This window comes from Poromitra crassiceps, assembly GCF_964638095.1.
Source record: "Poromitra crassiceps genome assembly, chromosome: 18".
NCBI lineage: Eukaryota > Metazoa > Chordata > Actinopteri > Beryciformes > Melamphaidae > Poromitra > Poromitra crassiceps.
The window spans coordinates 4,085,945-4,108,110 of NC_139636.1; the positions used below are offsets into that span (position 1 = coordinate 4,085,945).

General features: G+C 44.7%; 1 protein-coding gene across 1 annotated transcript in view; it reads right to left on the reverse strand.

The window, feature by feature from the left end:
- Nucleotides 1-1,645: 1,645 nt before the first annotated feature.
- The window catches only part of wnt2 (wingless-type MMTV integration site family member 2), a gene marked incomplete at its 3' end in the record, with an annotated part of 31,748 nt that continues 11,227 nt past the window's right edge, over nt 1,646-22,166 (reverse strand). Inside the window, exons 4-5 of the mRNA XM_083654845.1 lie at nt 20,485-20,749; nt 1,646-1,851 (exon numbers count right to left, since the gene is read on the reverse strand). Of these exons, the coding sequence (XP_083510971.1) occupies nt 1,646-1,851; nt 20,485-20,749 (471 nt within the window). The remainder of the gene's footprint in view (nt 1,852-20,484; nt 20,750-22,166) is intronic.

The window sequence follows — 22,166 nt, forward strand, 5'->3', positions numbered from 1 at the left end:
CAGTGAGAAAATGGCCGCTGTATTTACCTTGTTGCAGCCAGCCTGTTTGTTTACCCTGTCTGTCTGTCTGCTGTCCGTCACAAAAGCTCCGGTTCGTCCGCTCCTCCGTTTGTAATCCACATGTTATTCCAGCTCAAATAAATATGGGTGGCCAATGGCCATCGAATTCAAATACATCGTCCATATACTCAAAATCAGATTAATATCCAACCATGCCAACGTGTGTTTACCCTGCCATAGACGGTCATGGGGGCTTGATCAACTGCGTCTGCGCAGACTCGTCTGAGCTCTGAGTCCCCGGATGTCAGTCCCCGGAATGGAATGCAGAGCAATGTATGGCTGGCAGAGGTAAACACAGCGCGTCACATTCATGTCAGTATCATATAATAAGGATATGAGCCGCTGTGTTAACGATAACGTTGGTGCGTCGATTTCAAAAATGTATTTTCAGGGTGAGTTAAAAATCATAATTAAAGCTGGAAATAAGGTCCAGGTTGTAAAAAAAACTAGAACGACCGCACCGCGGATAATGCCTCCACCAACAAGTGAGCAGTCGACATCCATGTCTGTCCAGACTTTGACGTTTGAGCCAAATTCGAAGAAATGCCATCAAGGTGGTTCTGAGATATCGCGTTAACAAGCTTGAAAATGGTATTTGAGAGGTCACAGTGACCTTGATCTTTGATCACCAAAATGTAATCAGTTCATCTTTACGTGCAAGTCGATGTCTGAGCCAAATTGGAAGAAATTCCGTCAAGGCGTTCCTGAGATATCGCGTTAACAAACTTGGGAATGGTAAATGGGCTGCATTTATATAGTGCTTTTATCCAAAGCGCTTTACAATGTGCCTAAATTCACCCGTTCACACACCGAGGGCGGCCAGCTGCCACGCAGGGTGCTGGCACAGCCATCGGGAGCGATTTGGGGTTCAGTGTCTTGCCCAAGGACACTTCGACATGCGGACTGGAGGAGCCGGGGATGGGAACCACCAAACTTCCGATTAGTGGACGACCTGCTCTACCTCCTGAGCCACAGCCGCCCCGGGAATGGCATTCCTGAGGTCACAGTGACCTTGAACTTTGACCTTTGACAACCAAAATCTAATCAGTTCATCCATGAGTCCAAGTCGACATTTGAGGCAAATTTGCTGAAATTCCTTCAAGGCGTTCCTCAGATATCGCGTTAACGAACATCGGACAGACGTACGGATGTACGGACAACCCGAATCCATAATGCCTCCGGCCTGCCCATCGCCGGCGGAGGCATAAAAAATAATTCTCCTTTAAACAGGAAATGCAAGCTCCGCCCACAGTGTTTGATTGACAGGTGATCCAACTACACCAATACAATTTCCTTCTACAGTGCCAACGTATCATGTTTGTATGGCCGAATGAAAGAATTCTGATTCTGTGGGAAGTGGCAGAAAGAACACCACAGTAATGAGCAATAAAGATGGAGACAAAACAAAAATAAACAAGGATCTTAAGAAAGACCACTTTAAATATTAGCTTGCAGCTTCTTGACTGAGGAAAAACCTGCACAAATAAACCAACAAGTTGAGCTCCAGACCCGGGTGAGAAGCCGCAGTTTTGACGTGACCCGGTGCGAGAGCTGGTTCCCGGTGGCCGGTGGGTGGGTGCGGTGGTCACGTCTGGCCCTTGCAGGTGTGCACGTCTACCTGTAGGTGGCAGTCTCGGCAGTGCACGGCGCAGCACCAGTGGAACTTGCACTCGCACTTGGTGGTGCGGCTGACGCGTGAGGTGTCGTAGCCCCGCCCACAGCACATGACCTCGCAGCCGTCCACGCCGCGGGACGTCCGGTTACACACACGCCCGCCCGTCCCCATCGACCCTGCAGACAGAGAGAGGAGAGGTGAGTGGCTTCAAAGTCATGTTCCATATTATTTGCATTAGGCTTTTTAAGCATTTAGCTGGTATCTAAACTAAATTGGAAAAAAGTGGGCAAGTCTCTGCCACAGCTTACAAATAAACATTAAACTTATAAAACTTATAAAAACAAATTAATGAACTCCAAAACGCGGGCTAAGTGAGTTCTTCCAAGCACCTGGTGAACTTGCTGACTCATCACTATTGAACAGATACAGTAATTAATGTATGGTCATTTTGTGCCGCTATGAGGCATTAAAAATGTATACTTGATGTAGCGGTAGATTCCCTGCCTAACAACACGAGGGTCGCAGGTTCTCGCCCCCGCGTTACCTCCGGCTTACTACCTCCGGCTTGGTCGGGCGTCCATACAGGCACGATTGGCTGTGTCTGCGGGTAGGAAGCCGGATTAAGGGTATGTGTCCTGGTCGCTGCACTACCGCCTCCTCTGGTCGGTCGGGGCGCCTGTTCGGGGTGGAAGGGAACTGGTGGGAATAGCGTCATCCACGTGCTACGTCGTGCCGGTGAAGCTCCCCGCTGTTAGGTGAAAAGAAGCGGCTGGCATGTGTGAATGTGGATGCCTTTATCGTCACTGTGCGTGCCCTACAAACAGCGGTACAGCCCTCCCTGCTACTTAGCTTTGCGCTACAATGGCGTTCAGTAGCCCAAAATAGACATTCCAACAGGGAAACACTCACATGTACATGTTATGACTCGTATACTCACGACGCGATGGAATAACAATCCAAAGTTACTGGAAACGGCCATTTTCAAAGTAAATCAACACACCCAGAACTAACAGAGATGAACCCAGAGTAACTGAAGTTACTTCCTCGTTTGCCATGAGGCGCATGCGCTGTACTAGCTGTATCAGTACGGAAACGTGTACGAAACGGTAGAGCGTTGAAACCAGGGCTGTATTACTGAACGGGCATACCGGGCCCAGGTCCAGGGGCCCGAGAGCTCAGGGGGCCCATGAGCTAGAGTCTCTTCGCAGGCCGCCTGTGGCGGCCTGCGAAGAGACTCTAACTGATGGGGCCCCTGAGCTCACTTCGCAGCTGAGACTCTAGCTTATGGGCCCCCTGAGCTCACTTCGCAGCTGAGACTCTAGCTTATGGGCCCCTGAGCTCACTTCGCAGGCGGCCTGCGTAGAGACTCTAGCTCAGGGGTGCTCAAATTCTTTCCCATGAAGGGCCAAAACTCAATCTGGGTGGAGGGCCGAGGGCCAAAAATAAACGTTGTGGAATTACATTAAAATGTATTGTGTTTTATAGAAAATTAACATTCTAAATCTAAAATAACATTTCAATATAATAATCTACTTTTTATCTGTTTGGTAATTGTAATAATTTGCAATTGGTTATATATATACAAAAAAAAACATTTGTGGGGAGCTTAAACATTTAATCAGTAAACACCCAGTTAAAAACAGTTGTATTTTCCACCTTTGTAATCAAGAGAGAAATTTGACTTAATTCACAACTTGAAAAATCCTCAAGGTACTTTGAAAATCAGCTTTATTGTCCATCTTTTGTAAACAATTTGCCATGACAATTTGCAGGGATGCAATCTCAGGAGTGAACACAGTATAACCGCAGCCACATTCAGACACTGTTTCACAAAGTCACCACATGAAAAAGCGTGTCCACCCTTTGCAATCAGTGCAGATATTTGATAACTTGCCCGAGTTGCATTCTGGATTTTAAAAAAATCGCTGTGAGGCGCTGTGAGGGGGGGCCCGTGAGGGGGGCAGGCCCAGGGGCCCGTGAAGTCATAATCCGTCTATGGTTGAAACAGCCGAGGAATCATGACTGTTGGAGAAAAATATAAGTTCCATGCCATTTCCTAATCAATATTTCCTAATCAATAAGCTATAAGCTATAATTGCATACACATTATGACATGACTGCTCTGACCCATAGCACACTGACTTCTCCCCCAGCCCCATAGAGAGGACTTCTCCTTTTGCTTGCTGAGACCTTGTCCAGTGCATCGTGTACCATAACAATTGATACAGACAGGAGCCTGCACGGCACACACCCCCCCCCTCTCTGCCTTTTCCTCCTCTGCCTATAAATCTATGTTACACTGTCGGCCATATGGCTGAATAATTGACTCTGTATGACATATCAGAATGTGTACATTGAGGTTCAGCCCTCTGTCAATATACATGTATTGCAGAGAATGTAAGCTATTAAATATACTTTTGTGTTAAACAGTCCTGGACTCAAGGCTCAATTCATTTGGTATTAGATAAGCTGTGATATACATTTACATATACATTTTAGCGGAAAGAATAGATTTTATTCTCTATCAATTGGCGTGTCACGAACAGGATATCTACGAGAGCGGGTAAGTCTGAATTAATTTCATAATTCATTACTGAAGCTGTCGTCTGATATCTAAAAGAATCTGAAATGTTTGCATATTGTGGGTGTGTCAAAATGACATTGTATATAACTGTAAATATTAACCTAAGTTAGTATCTTGTGGGTTTTTGAGACAAGGGGGGACGCCTCAATGTAAATAACTGTAAATATACCTCAGGACCATTACAAACTCTCTTGACCGGCTGTATTTTGCAGTGACCAGGATGGTCCAGTGGTAAGCTGCACAGCAAGAGAGCCTGAGAAGCGTTATCACATATTGCCTCAAAACCAGAAGGCTGCCTAGACAGCGACTACGTATTATAGTCCAGTGGGAAACTGCGGTGATTCTAGGCATATGTTTGATACGGTCTTTAAGAACCACGCGACATACTAAATAAAACCAAAAGATCTCCCCATAACATACCACTTACTCGAGGGGTTTGTGTAGCCCCATGGCGCTGGCTAGGATCGGCCAGAGATATTGAGCACCGAGCAAGACTGGGAAGCAATCATAGATGTCTAACCAATATGGTTGATATGTTTTTGAAATACCTACAATGTGTAACAAGCATGTAACAAACAAACAACCAAAAATAAGCAGCTGTTTCATTGTAAAACAACACAATTTCTTAAGAAGCCTATTTTAAAGGAGCAAAATTGATGGAAGTTTGCAAAAAGTGTATTTTAGCCAATCCCAAAATACAGAATCAATTGTCCCTTGAACAAATTGATTCTGTCACCAGTTTGTAAATTCCAGATACCCCACACACGGACGGAACTGGTCAACAGGAGAACAACCGTCCCTCTGTCACCAGAGTCCCCACATCGACTAAAAGGTAAAGTGTTGACAATTACTTTACACACACACGGACACAGATCAAGATCACAAGTAAGTGATAAACAAAAACAGTAGCTCTCTCTCTCTCTCTCAATGAAGTAAGCAATTTTAACACCCTTAGTGCGTAATGCAAGACTGAAATATAAAGTGTTTTGAATGTGAATCAATGAGACATTTATATAAAATGGGACATTCACAGTAAACTAGTTAAATCAGTGCTTTGCTTAAGCAACAAAGTGGAGTGTTTTACGAGAGAGAGAGACAAATGCGTACACCAGCAGTGTTGACAATTTTCATAGAGCACAGCCCCAAAAAGACAATTGAGATAAGCAGCTCTCTCCCTCTTTTCCTGTCTCATACTGTAAAAATGGTTTGATTCCCTCTCTGAGACCTGTAAAAATGAGTGATAATAGGTCGGAGAGTGGGCAGCCAGAACCTTGGAAACTACGAAAAGCGGAACGTCTGCGGGCGAGAGACATTCTTAGACAGCATGAAAAGAAAAACATGCCCCCCATACCACCTGGCTCATGTGCTGACATAGTACGTTTAAAATTAGGAGAAAATTATGTGATACCTTTCATGCATGATCTTAATACAGGTACCAGAGGCCTCTGGCCTGTAGGAGGATCTTTTGATAAAGATAAGATTGGATACATGCAAATTGCAGCCAGACAGTCACCCAATCTCCAATGGTCAGAGTCTTATGTGACAGAATGCATAAGAGGTTGGAAGCATGTTGCTGATAGGCATCATCAGTTTCCCCAAGGCAACGCAACGAGAGTGCCTTGCTCTGACATGGACAAAAATAAGGCTCCCATGCCAGATATGACAAAAATTGACTCGGAGAAAAGGGATTCAGACCAAATTGACCCTAAACATGCGATACAGTCTAACCTTGATGAAGAACAAATTCACACTAGCAGCACAGAGTCACTCACTGATAAACCTGACCATCCTCATCTAATTGCCCCCAAGATAATGTGTGATAATACAGCCATTCTCAAACCATGGACCCCCCAGGAAGCACGAAGCATGCTTAAGGACAGTCCAGATCCTTTAAAAAGACCCATTGCTTTCCATAGCTGGCTAGCTCAAATGATAAGTTTGTATGACTGCTTGATTCCGGATGTGAGACAATTGTTGTCACTAGCTTACAATCTGGAGTGGAAAAGTGTACACAAAAATTTCTCCTTTCCAGTGGGAGATGGGAATGAAAATTGGATAGCAGCAACAACAGGAGAAAATTATTCCAGGGATGATTGGATAAGAGAAATATGTCTGGAATCGATCAAAAGGTCAGCCAGAGACTCAGTAGATTATAGTAAAGTCATTTCCTGTACACAAGGTTTGAAGGAAGACACTTTTCATTTCATACAGCGGTTTCAAATGACGTGGGACAATTCTGTTGGAGTGGATCAGCACAATTTGTTAGCTGTACAAATACTCATGAATTGTTTACGTCCCGAGATCACAACTGCATACAAGATATCTGCAAAAGATTGGCACACAGCAGATTTTGATCAGACTATAGCAGCTCTGTCGGACTTAAGTAGGGACGGGATATTTGACACAAACGGCGAACAAAGTGTTTTTAATATGGCCCAACAAATACTGGTAACCTCAAATCATCTGCCCAACCAGATCGATCAACATTTCATATCTGGTGTCAGAAGTGTTAACCACATGCCAGCGCGCATAAAGCCTAATTTCAATATGCCTGGGGTTCCCCCCAATCAATACACCACACAGGGTGCCCCTCAGCCTAAATGCCCTCGATATACATGCAAGCACTGCGGAAAGAGAGGACATTACGCGAACAAATGCCGATATAAAAAACGGGAGCAGCGAGTGGACAAACAGCCATCTTTTTGATTCAATTGGCTCAAGTAGCAACACGGTGGTCATTCTCCCCTATACTGTAGCTGGCCCAATGTGATAGCAGACTGAAATAATTTGTTTATGTTCCCTTGGAACAGCCAGTCTTCCAACAAGGTTAAACTTAGCCAGAAACAATTGGATCCCCAAAACCTTTGAGCAAACAGTGAGCCAGCCACCGCATTTTTCTAGGTCAGAGAGATAAGCCCTGTATCACAGGTTCAAACCCCACAGTATTACACATTATGAAATTGAATGTCGAAACAAGCCCCAGGTTCAAACCCCACAGTATGTGATTGAATGAAATGTTTTTTGTTATGAATCAATAGAGTGAAGTAAGCTCTGCATTATTTAAAGTGCAGTAAGCAAATTTGAAAATCAATTAGAGTAAATAGACTGTTGATTATTATTTTGAAAATAAATCATAATAGAATGTGTTGTGAAGGGTGAAGACTTCCTGTGTACGATAATCTGAATCTGAAGTATTTTCTTAAACAGAAAAATGCACATTTATCAACCACCAATTGGGTGGATGAGAAATCAAATTAAATGGGCATACCAACATTTAACTTGTGGTATGATATAGGTACACATAAGCAAAATTTACACTTAAGTACGGTGAGATGTTTTCAAAAGTATCTATAGATAAGCCAATGGCCTCTGAGGACGAGATTACACTTGAGTTTGCGTTTAGAGTATTGTTGTTTTGCCTCAGTCTGGGGACTGACCCACCCCAATAAGCTAGCTCTTAAAGCAGTTTTTTTTGGGAATTCATCCAGCCCACTCAAGACAAGTCCACGAAATCTGTAAACTTGAAAGGCAGACTCAAGGAGCCATCTTGTTTATGAGGTTCATTGCAAACAAATTATAAAATAAACAATTGAATATGTACTCACAGAGTATCTCAAAACATTATCTGCCGTATGTACGTACTTGTTGTACTAATAACTTGTAATGAAGTTATTTTGTCTAAAATACAGGCACATTGTGAAATCTAATGTTTATAGTTAAAGGTTGTACGTCACAGAAAACCTTCAACACCAGCATAAATCTGTACTTTGAGTACTTTGATCCACAGTTCAAGAGGTCTACTTGACCTAGTTTTTGTAGAATAAAGAAAATTCTTTCTATTTTTAATATTAAATAAAAATGAAGTGTTTTAAAGTATCATTTTAAGAATAATCAGTTATATGATACTGTGATTATGTTTTAATGAATATGATTAATCAATGTTATGAATGTTTTGCATTTTATAAAGTTTCAGTTCCTATTCCAAACAAACCAATATTAAAGTAAACTAGAAATAGAATTTTATTCTAATAAAATAGTTCCCAAAAAGAAATTAAACCACTGCATGGAGATGGGCTATTAAATAGTTTTTAATAACAACAATTACAACAACAGCACCAGGAACAAACAAATAAATACATTCTAGAGTCATCACATGAATGATGAGAAATATTGTTGTTGTTGTGAATACTTTGAAAATATTTTACTTAAAGACATGATTCCTTTTACAGGAAGCGTTGAATAAAGTGAAGCTGGAAAAGATTTAAGTGTGATTTGGAACACACTGAATATTAAGTTCAATGCATTATAATGATATTAGACTATTTGCATTGAACCATATAGAGTTAAGATTAGTAGGCCCACTCCTATATATTATAGCCGCAGTGGTGATGTAATTTTGTCATTATAATTACTAAAATCTGTTTTCTCTTTCCAATAGATAATGGAGATGCGGTGATATGAGCTGAGACTGCGCTGGACTGCATATTGATCAAAAATTCTGTGTTCTTTCAAGTGTTTAATGTTTCCTATGTTTTCAAACCCCCCCCCCTGCCCAGCCCTGGCCCACAATACAGATACAAGCATTATATTGAATAGTGAACTTAAATTTTGTTATTTATTGTTATAGTTGATGAACATAACAATTGGGTGGATTGTTGGAGAAAAATATAAGTTCCATGCCATTTCCTAATCAATATTTCCTAATCAATAAGCTATAAGCTATAATTGCATACACATTATGACATGACTGCTCTGACCCATAGCACACTGACTTCTCCCCCAGCCCCATAGAGAGGACTTCTCCTTTTGCTTGCTGAGACCTTGTCCAGTGCATCGTGTACCATAACAATTGATACAGACAGGAGCCTGCACGGCACACACCCCCCCCCTCTCTGCCTTTTCCTCCTCTGCCTATAAATCTATGTTACACTGTCGGCCATATGGCTGAATAATTGACTCTGTATGACATATCAGAATGTGTACATTGAGGTTCAGCCCTCTGTCAATATACATGTATTGCAGAGAATGTAAGCTATTAAATATACTTTTGTGTTAAACAGTCCTGGACTCAAGGCTCAATTCATTTGGTATTAGATAAGCTGTGATATACATTTACATATACATTTTAGCGGAAAGAATAGATTTTATTCTCTATCAATGACGTTCAACCTGGAAACCATACTGTAGCAAAACACTTTCAGATGTGGACGTCCGGTCAGAAAAATTCTAAATAAAAGCTTTCATTCAAACTCAATACAATACACAACAACAACACAACAATATACATAGGGACTTTAATTTTGGTATTTTACACATTTCATATCTGGCTCCAACTGACGGAAATCCGATATCAATACAATTTATACAGTTAATTTTCCCTTCGCTGCACCAAAATCAAGTTTATTAACTAAACACTTGATGAGCACATTTCATCGGTTTAATTCCCAAATGAGATATTCACCATTTTGACAAACTCGCTCGCTGGCTAAAAAGTTGAGTCCCTCTGGAAAATCAGCTGTCATCTCAAACCATCTCTCTGCTCCGAATAGATAGATAACACTTTGGAAATGAACACTGTCATTTACTTGTATCAGCAATCTAAGTCTGGCAGTGGCAACAGCACATAAGCTCAGCCAATCAAAACAGTGCCGGCGGTGTTGGGAGCCAATGGGAACACTTTGCTATTATAACACTGCCAATTTGCCGGCAGACAGAAGCTGGAGCAGATGACAGAGGAGGGGGGGTAACGTTAGGAGGATGAGCCGCGGCCGGACAAAGGAGGGGCGGGAGAGGGGGATGAGCGCGGGACAGAGAGGGGGGGGGGCAGAGGGGGATGAGCGTGGGACAGAGAGGGGGGGGGGCAGAGGGGGATGAGCGCGGGACAGGGTGGACAGAGGGGGATGAGCGTGGGACAGAGAGGGGGGGGGGCAGAGGGGGATGAGCGCGGGACAGAGAGGGGGGGGGGCAGAGGGGGATGAGCGCGGGACAGGGTGGACAGGGGGTGGGGGGGAAGATGAGAGATTGATGATAGGAGCCATCAACCGGCACTCCCACTCTTCATCAGCTGTTCATTTTATAGCAGACATCAGTCGCCATCTCACACACACACACACACACACACACACACACACACACACACGGCCTGGAGACTAGCTTCACTGATACTATATAGGCAGGCAGGTACACACACTTGCTCACTCTTGCATCTCCCCTCAAACCACCCACACACACTCTTTCAACATGTCCATACACTCCCCTCACCACACAGCAGTGAGTGTCTCTCCCCTCACCAGTGAGTGTCTCTCCCCTCACCACACAGCAGTGAGTGTCTCTCCCCTCACCAGTGAGTGGCTCTCCCCTCACCACACACCAGTGAGTGGCTCTCCCCTCACCAGTGAGTGGCTCTCCCCTCACCAGTGAGTGTCTCTCCCCTCACCAGTGAGTGTCTCTCCCCTCACCACACAGCAGTGAGTGTCTCTCCCCTCACCAGTGAGTGGCTCTCCCCTCACCACACAGCAGTGAGTGTCTCTCCCCTCACCAGTGAGTGTCTCTCCCCTCACCAGTGAGTGTCTCTCCCCTCACCAGTGAGTGGCTCTCCCCTCACCACACAGCAGTGAGTGTCTCTCCCCTCACCAGTGAGTGTCTCTCCCCTCACCAGTGAGTGGCTCTCCCCTCACCAAACGCAACAAAACTACTGTATACCAGGCAACCGAGGAAACACAACAAAACTGTTTACAGTTTTTGGATATACGGTACTACTGATTTTGTAATCATACAAAGCTGGTTGAAAATCGGCAGACTGTTCCTTTAAAATTGCTGAAAAACAATGCTGATTTGTGCATAATGTGCACATATAAAGATTAATCTATAGTAAACCTCTATTCCACATATTCCAAGCTCAAATACTGACAGCAGTCAAGCACCGGGATTGGCCAGGAGCAAGTCTTTTGTGAAAAACTGTAAAACCAATTTTTGAGGGGTTAAACTACTTGGAGTCATTATAAATGATGACGTATGGGAAAGTCAATGTAATAATAGTTTAGCCTGGGTAAACCCAGCCCCCACGTGACCTGCTCTCAGAGTTCTCAGTCACTATGACCTACCTAGTGACTGAGAACCAGAGGTCTGAGAGCAGGTCAAGTGGGGCTGGGTTTACCCAGGCTAATAATAGTTACATAGTGTTGAAGGGGACTCTTGTTGTATTGTGTGGTTAATTGAAAACTAATGATGTTTGTCTCTGCATAGGAGGGGCTGCATCCTTCAATGGGGGATTCATGTCCCTGCTTCTGACAGGGGAAGCCACCAGGACTGCTGCCTACATACTGTAGCTGGACCCATTTGCAGGGGCTTAGCCTACTGTCTGTGTTTGGTTTAGTTCAGTTTTGTCTTGTCAAGTTTTGAATAGTGGTCTGTTTATTAAGGACAATAAAACCTTTTCGAGTCGTTTGTTGGGGAAAGCCATAACAAAACTGCCTAGAGATCCATTGTGGGGGGTGAGAGAGAGGACAAGGCAGGAGAGAGAGGACAGGGAGAGAGAGGCAGGAGGGGGAGAGAGAGGCAGGAGAGAGAGGACAAGGCAGGAGAGAGAGGACTTCAAGGCAGGAGAGAGAGGACAAGGCAGGAGAGAGAGGCAGGAGGGGGAGAGAGAGGCAGGAGAGAGAGGACAAGGCAGGAGAGAGAGGACTTCAAGGCAGGGTGAAGGAAGGAGGCCAGGAGATGGCAGGGGGGGAGGAGGGAGGAGCAGGGTGAAGGAAGGAGGCCAGGAGATGGCAGGGGAGGGAGGGGATGAGGGGGGAGGGGTGGGGAGACGACTTCAAATCCCCTGCAGGAATCGAACCTGCACTTCTCCGCATACAATGCGGTTGTTAAGGTGACCGCCTTAACCCCTAGACCATCAGCTAGGTAACTTACAATGGATATCTAGGCAGTTTTGTTATGGCTTTCCCAATGAAAGACTTGAAAAGGTTTTAGTGTCCGTACCGGGATTCAAACCACAAACCTTTGGGTTGGAAGGCATGGACTTTCACCAGTGGACTACAACCCAGCTCAAACATACAGAATATTCAGCAAGTCAAATAGATGTGGTTAAGATTAGGGTTTTCTTAACGACGACCACGACCATACCCTAACCCAATTGATATGGTGGTGGTGGTGGTGGGGGGGTATATATATATTTTTTTTTATATTTTGTTTTCAATTATTAATATTATTATTTTCACATTTACTAATCATTAACCACTCTATTCAGGAATTGACTGACTAATCAGCAACTATCTAATGATTAACTAATATATTCACGAACTGACATGTATTAATCATTAAAGAAACAGTTAACTACTCTGAGTCTGCACTGAGTGCTCATAAGTGTCAAAATAGAAAACCAGATTCAAACAGAGGCAGAATGGTTCCAGGTCCATGTTTATCACCAGGCCGTTATTGAAAATAAGAATTTGTTCTTAATTAACTTGCCTGTTTAAATAAAGGTTGATGATGATACCATAATGTTAGCACAACAATACAAAACTCACAGCAACAAGTAGACCAGTGGTTTATTGATTATATTCTGTGACATCACCACACAGACATCTTGGTCTGATTGTAATCAATTAACAGGTGATTAACAATCTAATTACACACACAGCCAATGAGCTGTGTGTAGTGTAAAGTGCCATATTGGTGGGAAATGCATGTGACATCATGGGAATACTATGAATAGACAAGTCCAAGTGAATCAGTTGTTATTAAGCTTTATACGAGGCGGACGAGTCTGTTGTGGCCTTCACCTTGTCAGTCTCACGTGAGCATGGGCGCCTGGCCAATCCCGGCGCTTGACTGCTGCGTAGGCGGGCACAGGGCGTGGTTGTTGCGTAACCTATGTGCGAATAGAAATCACGCGTCTGCCTCTGCTGCTCTGAAACACATCCTACAGTATTAAAGTTTCTTGAAAATATATACAGAGGTAGGCAGAAAATGGATTACCAGGCACCACTCTTCAATTCGACATACCGGTATACTGTAGAATCCATGGAGCAGTTATCTAAAAGATAGTTGGAGGGCACATGGACTTGGAGGATACGTGGGGAGAGGGCGCGAGAGAGGAGCAAACTACTGTAACATTAAGTAGCCTAATAACTAGCTAGAGCAAGGCATTACAATAAAATATGAGTTCTGTGTCATAATTGAAAATATTTAAATCCTTACATGCATTTTTGGCTGCGTGCAATGGGGGGTTCAGTGGACCCCCTGAACCAACGCAAATCTTAACTTCGCCACCACCCCAACCCCATTTCCACCACTGAACCTTTCCACCTCCCTCAAGTGTATTTATTTATTTATTTATTTATTTATTTTTGCAATATTATATATTTATCTTTTGTAAATAATCAATATTATATTATTACTATATTTACAATATGTTTTTTTTTTAACATATAACATCATTTAACATAACGTTTTTTTAATGCACATTAAACAGGTGGATGGAAAGGCACCTTGTAGTTGCACTGGGAAGGTGTGAGTGTGAAGCAGGGTGGGTGTTGTGTGTGTGTGTGTGTGTGTGTGTGTGTGTGTGTGTGTGTGTGTGTGTGTGTGTGTGTGTGTGTGTGTGTGTGTGTGTGTTCACTGGACTTTTCCTGTATAAATAAAAGGTTTAAAAAATGATGCAGTGACTTGAAGTCCTCTCTCCAACATTGTTGTGGAATGTGCTCATGTTTACATTCTGGTTTCTCAGTGTGTCTATACCGTCTCTCTCTCTCTCTCTCTCTCTACGGCTCGCTCGCCCCCTCTCTCTTGCCAGGTAATATGTCTGGGCATGACCTAAGCCCCGCCCCTCTCGGCAGCGTGCCCGCCTGTCATCCGCGGTATGCTGCACTCACTGCTCGGGGTGACATCACATCACGGCCAGAGTCTTCCTCAGAGCCTCTCTCTCTCTCTCTCTGTCTTCCTCTCTCTTTCTGTCTGTCTCTCTTTCGGCATTTTTACAGTCTATGGGTCTTTCTCTCTGTCTCTCTCTCTCTCTTTCTGTCTGTCTCTCTTTCTGTCTTTCTCTCTGTCTCTGTCTGTCTCTCTTTCGGTCTTTCTCTCTCTCTGTCTCTCTCGGTCTCTCTCTCTCTCTCTGCGTCTGCTTATTGAATTAAGATGAGGGGGCGCAGAGAGATGAGTTTAGCACCTGAGCCTCGCCGGGGCCGAGGGAAAATTGATTTCACACTTTAGAAGAGGCACCGAGGGGCCAACTCGCTATCTCTGTGTGCTCCAAGCCTGTGTGTGTGTGTGTGTGTGTGTGTGTGTGTGCGTGTGTTTTTCAAAGTCTGTGTTTCAAGAATGATTGAGGGTGAGTTTGCGTGCCTTTCTTGGTGTGTATCATTTTGTGTGTGTGAGAATAAGTGGGCTAAAGTGAAAGTGTGTGTGTTTCAAGAATGATTGTGCTTTCTTAGTGTGTATTCATGATTGTGTGCGTGTGTCTGTGAGAAAGTGAGAATGATCGAAAGTCTATGTGTGTGTCATGATTGATTGAGAGCGAGTTTATGAGCGTGTGTGTGTGTGTGTGTGTGTGTGTGTGTGTGAGAAAGCTGGGTTCTCACGAGAGGCCCGGGGAGAACGCTCTGTGTGTGTGTGTGTGTGTGTTACCTCGCCCTGCTTACATGTACACAGCCCATAAAGCCTGCATGTCTGCTCTAAAGCAAGGTGTCTCAACTGGTGGGTCAGGACCCAAACGTGGGTCGTGGGGCCGTTTTGAGTGGGTCGCGGATGCCCGCGACATATGAATGATGATATGAATGGTCTGATCAACACCTCCCATCTCCAACATGTACTTCATAATGGCCTTATACCATTGTATTAACCTATGGCAGTGGTTCTCAAACTTTTTTTTGGCTTCAGTACCCCTTTTCCCCTGATCTAAAAAAAAAAAAAAAAAAAAGTTTGTTGCAAAAAATTTCAATTTCTATTCTTGCACATAATATATAAATTCAATCACGTTCAATGACACCCCCCTTCCTCAAATTCACAAACTTTCAAAAATTCAAGGACCCATAGGAACCCTGTACAGTAGACAGGAGGGTTGGCAGTTGTAGTGAATCGAACCTGTGACCTTCCAGTTACAGGACGGCCTCTCTAAATGCCTGCCCGGTGCTCCCGCTGTGTTCTGGGTGCAGTGCAGTCTATCAGGCACGGTCATGGTCCTTTAGGAGCTGGGTTACTTTTATGACCCTGAGGCCGGTCAAGCTGGTCAGAGCACAGGCAGCACACCCTGTCAAGAGACATGGTTGTCATTCAGAGCATGAGACGGTTTTGTCTTTACAAAAGGACTTATCCAGTGGATTAACCTGGATGTTAATCTATGGTACAGGTATTGTAAGTACACAATAGAGTTCAACAGTCTCATGATATTGTGACGTCACCTTGAGTTCTGAAAGAGAATTTCACCATTAATTTTTCTCCATCACTTTTTGAAAAATCCTTATCTAAAGAGTTTTAAGCCTGGGCTGGAACCAAGCCAAGCTAGAGAATCGTGACCGTAAAACATTTGATTCAGAGTTGAAAAAACATTGAACGACGAAAGAAAACTAAGTGCTGGGTACAAGAGTGTGTACATATTATATCGTAAGAGTGAAGAAACTACTGATCCCATAATGCATTATGGCATTTCCGGCCCATCAGATTAGCGGATGATTGAGCGACAGAGCATTTCAGCCAACGTTAGTAAATAGGTTTAACAGACTAGGTGACAACCAGGTATAGATTGGTGACAAGCTGGAGAGACAGTTGACGGTCGGAGAGACGGCATCCGGTACGGGTCGGGATGGGTTTAGCACCCCAGCCTGGCTCTCTCGTGAGGGAGAAATCCACAAACGCTACGGATCAGCCTCCTGAAAATCTGTGAAAATATCGCCGCGGCCTGGGGTCCTTCAGGCTAGAGCGAGGTGCTCGGCGCAGGCGAATGACGTGCAGCGCACAGGCCTCCCTGAGGCATCCTCCCTGCCTCTGGATGCCTTTGCCCCGGGAGCGTCTGGTGAGACGAAGGAGTGAGGAGTGAGACTGTACCAACTACAGAAACAGTTCATTAGGTGCATCATTAGGAGTGAGACTGTACCAACTACAGCAAACAACTAACCTGACGTGCCAGATGCTTTGTTACACAGACCCCTCTGGAAAGTCGTCCTTGGACACTGGAAAAGGGTAGGCACTTTCCAAAATACTTGGCAGGTGATTGGATGAACCATCTGTCCATCACATTTGTCAGAACCAGTGGTTCGGCCATAGATGCATAACCCTGGCTGGCAAGATGGATTATTTTGGCTTTGCCATCTTGTGAATCCAGTTGCTGTTAAGCAAACAACCCTCAAACTAAGGGTTTATGGGTACAAGGATGTACTTCCTCGTGTTTGGAGAGCCTAGCGGAACAAAATGAAATCTGGAGGACTGATGCTCATATCCTGCTATTAATAATGAATAGTTCATTCTTAACTGATGATTACAGTGCAGACACCATCATGCTGACCCCGCCCCCCTAACCTGCAGGATGACAAGTGAGTGAGCTACTTGTGAGTCATGTGACTTTAGTTTGCAGCCCTGCTTCACTTACAGTATAATTGGGCAGTTTGAACCTAAACAAGCCAAATACACACATGCATCAAAGTCAACTTTACACTGTCAACTACTGTGTGTGTGTGTGTGTGTGTCATGTTGTGTGAGGGAGATCCAACCTGCCCCCTAAATATACCTCCCTTTTGAGTCCAATTGTGCCCTCAGGTGTGTGTGTGTGTGTGTGTGTGTGTGTGTGTGTGTGTGTGTGTGTGTGTGTGTGTGTGTGTGTGTGTGTGTGTGTGTGTGTGTGTGTGTGTGTGTGCAGGTGATTTATAGTGGTGTGTGTGTGTCTCAGGTTTCAGCCTACAGAAGTGTGTAATGGGTCTTAAACTGGTCGACACCCGATCGCCACGGATCATCTGCTGCCTGACAGCCATCTAGCGCCTCTGGAACACACACACACACACACACACACACACACACACACACACACACACACACACACACACACAGTATCTGTTCATTCTCTTTTTCCCACAATTTACAGTCTCACACACACACACCTTTTCATTCCCTCACACACTCACTTTTTTACTGTTCCAAAACTCACATTCTCACACACACACACACACACACACACACACACACACACACACATACACACACACACACACACACACACACTTTCTACTCTCTTTGCCTATGTGTCTTATTTGGTGTTTATTCGCTGACGCACTTATCCAGACAGGCTAACGCTAAGTGTCTTGCTAAAGGACACTTTGGCAGGACACACACTGACTCCCTTTACACCTTGCATTCAAACGTGTCTTGTATCCAGATTGTATCTAGATATGATTTAACCTGATTACATTAACACACCTGAGATTAATGTGTGTCTCTAGTGTCTGTGATTTCTGCATACGTAGTTGTTACATGTGGATTGACAACGCAATTCAATGTGGTCACAATGTGTCCCTGACCACCTCCCGAGGTGGTTTGGCCGATCGGATCACAATCTGTCTTGGGTGCATTTAAACCTGTACTGTCATGTGGTCAAGCACTATCCCATTGCAATCCCATCACTCAAAACGCATTTGAATGCGAGTATACAAATTTGAATCTAATCTAATGACAGTGGAAAATATTTCAAATGACACATGCCTCCCAACAGCGGTTCTCAAAGTGGGGTCCAGTGACCCCCAGGGGTCATTGGAGGGGTTCCAGGGGATCCCCAGCAAAAAGAGGGTCCATTTATTTTCACTGTATTACCATCCATAAGTAAGTGACAGAACGTACAGTATAACTAGTTTGGTCATGGGTTTCATACACTTTCTGTAATAAAAAATCTAAAAGCAAAAACTATATCAGATGAGGGACCCTGGGACAAAATCCTATCAAATGGGGGTCCATCCATGGTTTAATTTGTGTCAGTTTCTGGGGCCAGTTGTACAAAGCACCTTAAGTTAAGATGTTCCTTAGAGTCCGAGTTAAGGTGTCCATAAAATAAAATCGGTTGCACAAAACACCCTTAAATCTTCTCCTTAAGGTTAAACATTTTAAGGAAAACATAAGCACAAGATTTAAGGATGTTTTGTGCAGCCAATTCTATTTTATGGACACGTTAACTTGTACTCTAAGGAAAATCTTAACTTAAGGTGCTTTGTGCAACCGGCCCCTGGTCCTTGATGTGAAAAAGTTTGAGAAAAGCTGGTCTGATGAGCTGAACTATTTGTGCTCGTGTCTAATGGGGGAAACAGCAGCCTACTCAGAGGTCTACTCACAGGTCTACTCAGAGGCCTACGCAGACGTCTACTCAGAGGTCTCGGGTCCGTTTGCTCGCCTCGGTCAAAAATGCCATTTGAAACTTTTTCATCTTCTAAATCTGCGATTTATTGGCCTTGTCTGGCAGTAAGCAACTAATTAAATGATGCCTCCCAAGTGCCCGCCCTGGTCCGTATCCATTTGGCACGAGAAAACACTCAAAGTTGATGAAAAGTATGGGAGCCAGATCTGTCAGGTGTTGTTGAAAGCAGGAGCAGCGGGTAGGCGGTTCTGGGATGCCAAGAATTTACTGTGGAGCCTTGTGGAGGTGTCGTGGGCAGAGCCTCATGGAGGTGTTGTGGGCAGAGCCTCGTGGAGGTGTTGTGGGCAGAGCCTCATGGAGGTGTCGTGGGCAGAGCCTCGTGGAGGTGTTGTGGGCAGAGCCTCGTGGAGGTGTTGTGGGCAGAGCCTCAGAGCCTCATGGAGGTGTCGTGGGCAGAGCCTCGTGGAGGTGTTGTGGGCAGAGCCTCGTGGAGGTGTTGTGGGCAGAGCCTCGTGGAGGTGTTGTGGGCAGAGCCTCATGGAGGTGTTGTGGGCAGAGCCTCGTGGAGGTGTTGTGGGCAGAGCCTCGTGGAGGTGTTGTGGGCAGAGCCTCATGGAGGTGTTGTGGGCAGAGCCTCGTGGAGGTGTTGTGGGCAGAGCCTCGTGGAGGTGTTGTGGGCAGAGCCTCATGGAGGTGTCGTGGGCAGAGCCTCGTGGAGGTGTTGTGGGCAGAGCCTCGTGGAGGTGTTGTGGGCAGAGCCTCGTGGAGATGTTGTGGGCAGAGCCTCGTGGAGATGTTGTGGGCAGAGCCTTGTGGAGGTGTTGTGGGCGGAGCCTCGTGGAGGTGTCGTGGGCAGAGCCTCGTGGATGTGTTGTGGGTGGAGCCTCGTGGAGGTGTCGTGGGCGTAATTCAACCAAACATCTGCGATCAAGCTCTTGATAACCCCGGTGACACGTTTACGCCCCTCTGCTCTGAGGGCGTGCTCACACCAAGGAGCTCTGGAGCGTTTAGTCCTCGAGTTTAGGTGAGAACAAGCCATGTGAAAACATTTGGCTATATTACTATTTAGTTTGACCGCTGTTCCGTATCGTTTTGTGTGTATTAAGGAGACAGATGTTGACACCTGATCACTGGCACCTGATAGCCAGCAGAACATGCTTGGAAAGTCTAGCTGCAGAACAAAAGAGAGCAATGCTGATATTCAGCAGTTTCTACCTCTGTTCTTAACTGAAGACCAGAGAAGAGAAATGAGCTCTGGTAGAATGAAATGAAATGTAAGTTCACGTGACCGGCTGGTTTACCAGGCTACAAGGATATCTCTTTATTTGGATAGTATGACTACAGAGAGTCTAGAGTATTTGTAACATTTCAACAGCGTATTAGTTGACATTAAACAATTCAACTGTTTCGCTTTTGTCTGTAGATGTTGACCAGATCATCTCTAGAGTCTATGTGACAATTCATGAACATGTGGACATATTCTCCGATTACTAACTCCAGGTGATAACAATCAGGTGTGTGGAACGGGAAGCAAACAAGAATCTGTTAAACATCTACAGACAAAAAGCAAAACAGTTGAATTGTTGAATGTCAACTAATAAGCTGTTGAAATGTGAAATACTCTGTAGAGACTCTCTGTAGGCGGACGATCCAAATAAAGTGTTCCCACTGGAACTCCATTTGTTTTGACTCCCCCTGCTGGCAAAACTCTATCCAACACCAAGCTACGTGCGAGTCCTGGTTTACATGTAATCGGACGTAACCTAAACTAACCAAACACAAACATGCAACTAAGTTTTCATCCACAGTGGAACATGCAGGCTGGGTTTGGTGTTCAGTGCTGGCTCTAAACAGCAGCAGTGATGGTCTCATCAGAGCCTGTGTACGGGTGTTTACCTGACCCGTGGTCACGTACGCAGTAGTCGGGCGAGTCTTCGAAGTAGACCAGGTCGTTCTTGCTGGGCCGTTTGAAGTGGGCGTGTGCGGCCGTGAACCCGGTGCCGTACTGGTTGACGGCGACCTGCACGGCGCCGTTGTAGCGTTTGCGCAGGTGGTCCCCGGTGCGGCGGAAGTCGGCCATGGCCAGCCAGCAGGTCCGCACGCTGCAGGAGCCACTCACACCGTGACACTTACACTCCAGAGACAGGAAGCGCTTCACCGCCTGGGGGGAGGTGAGGGGAGGAGGAGGAGGGGGAATTATCATCAACATCATCAACCACAACCAATCAGGAGGGGGAATTATCATCAACATCATCAACCACAACCAATCAGGAGGGGGAATTATCATCAACATCATCAACCACAACCAATCAGGGCTTTTTCCCCTCCCTCTACCAACATTTAGGAGGCATGTGGCAGTAGGAGGCATGTGGCAGTAGGAGGCATGTGGCAGTTAGCTATAGATGGTTTTAACTTCACATAATTGCCCCTAGTTTACTTCCTGTTGCAGTGTTTGCTAATACAATAGCTGACAGGAAATAAGTTGGGTTTCAAACTGTCTATAGACGGTTTTAACTGTTTAATGTTTAACAAAAACATTCTAAATTGAACCCCCGCTCACTTCCTGTTGCAGTGTTTGCTATGGACATAAAAGAAGAAAAAAAAATTCAAGTGCAGGACTGACCATTCCGTGAAAACCGTCTATACAGCTGAGCGGCGAAAACAAAAGTAACGATGTCGAGTGAATATTTCTGCAGTTTGCTGAATGCTGAGAAAAAGGAAGTGCTGTGGGGTTGAGCTCTGGTGAAAACCGTCTATAGAGTACCGGAGGAATGATGTATTTTTGTAGGCTTACCCATAAGTCCCTGAAGGGGAAAAGGCAATGAGATTGTTGGTCAAATGCATGATAAGGTCTGTGGTTAACAAACGTTTATGAAACGGCGAAGTTTGTGTTCAGCAAGATCATCTTCACAAAGGAGAATTCAGAAAATCGCATAAAAAAAACGCATTTACGTTTCAAAAGTCATAAAAGTGGTCCTCGTTTGTGAAGATTATCTTGCTGAACACAAACATGGCTGTTTCATAAACATTTGTTAACCACAGACCTGATTTCATGTATTTAACCTGAAATCCCCACATGCTAAATTCCCATTGGCTTTTACACGTACGAGCAGGAAGGGCTACTTCTGGACTCACTCCTGCGGTACTCTATAGAGAGACAAAGTCGGCGTCACTTCCTGCTTCAGCTACGCACCAGTGTAGAAGAAGAAATATGCGTGGTCGTGTGCGGCGAAAGACAATCATTTTTTGATCGCGTTTGAATTGTGCCATGAAGTCCACATGTACATTTTGTGAATTTAAAAGCTAACTTTGCGTGTCAAGAAAGTCGCAGTTTGTCCTGAAACTGAAACGTAACATTTAGTTTTGTATGAAACTGCTCAATCAACTACATCTCTCGTCTCGCACAATATACGTTGGGCCAACACGGCCTGGTGGGAGAGACGTCACTTATGTGACTGGTTGTGTGTGGTCTTTCTGATTTATAACTTATAATGCAACAGTTTTACCACAAACTGTGACTATCTTGTCTTGCAAAGTTACCTTTTAAATTGACAAACACTATATGTGTACCTCATGGC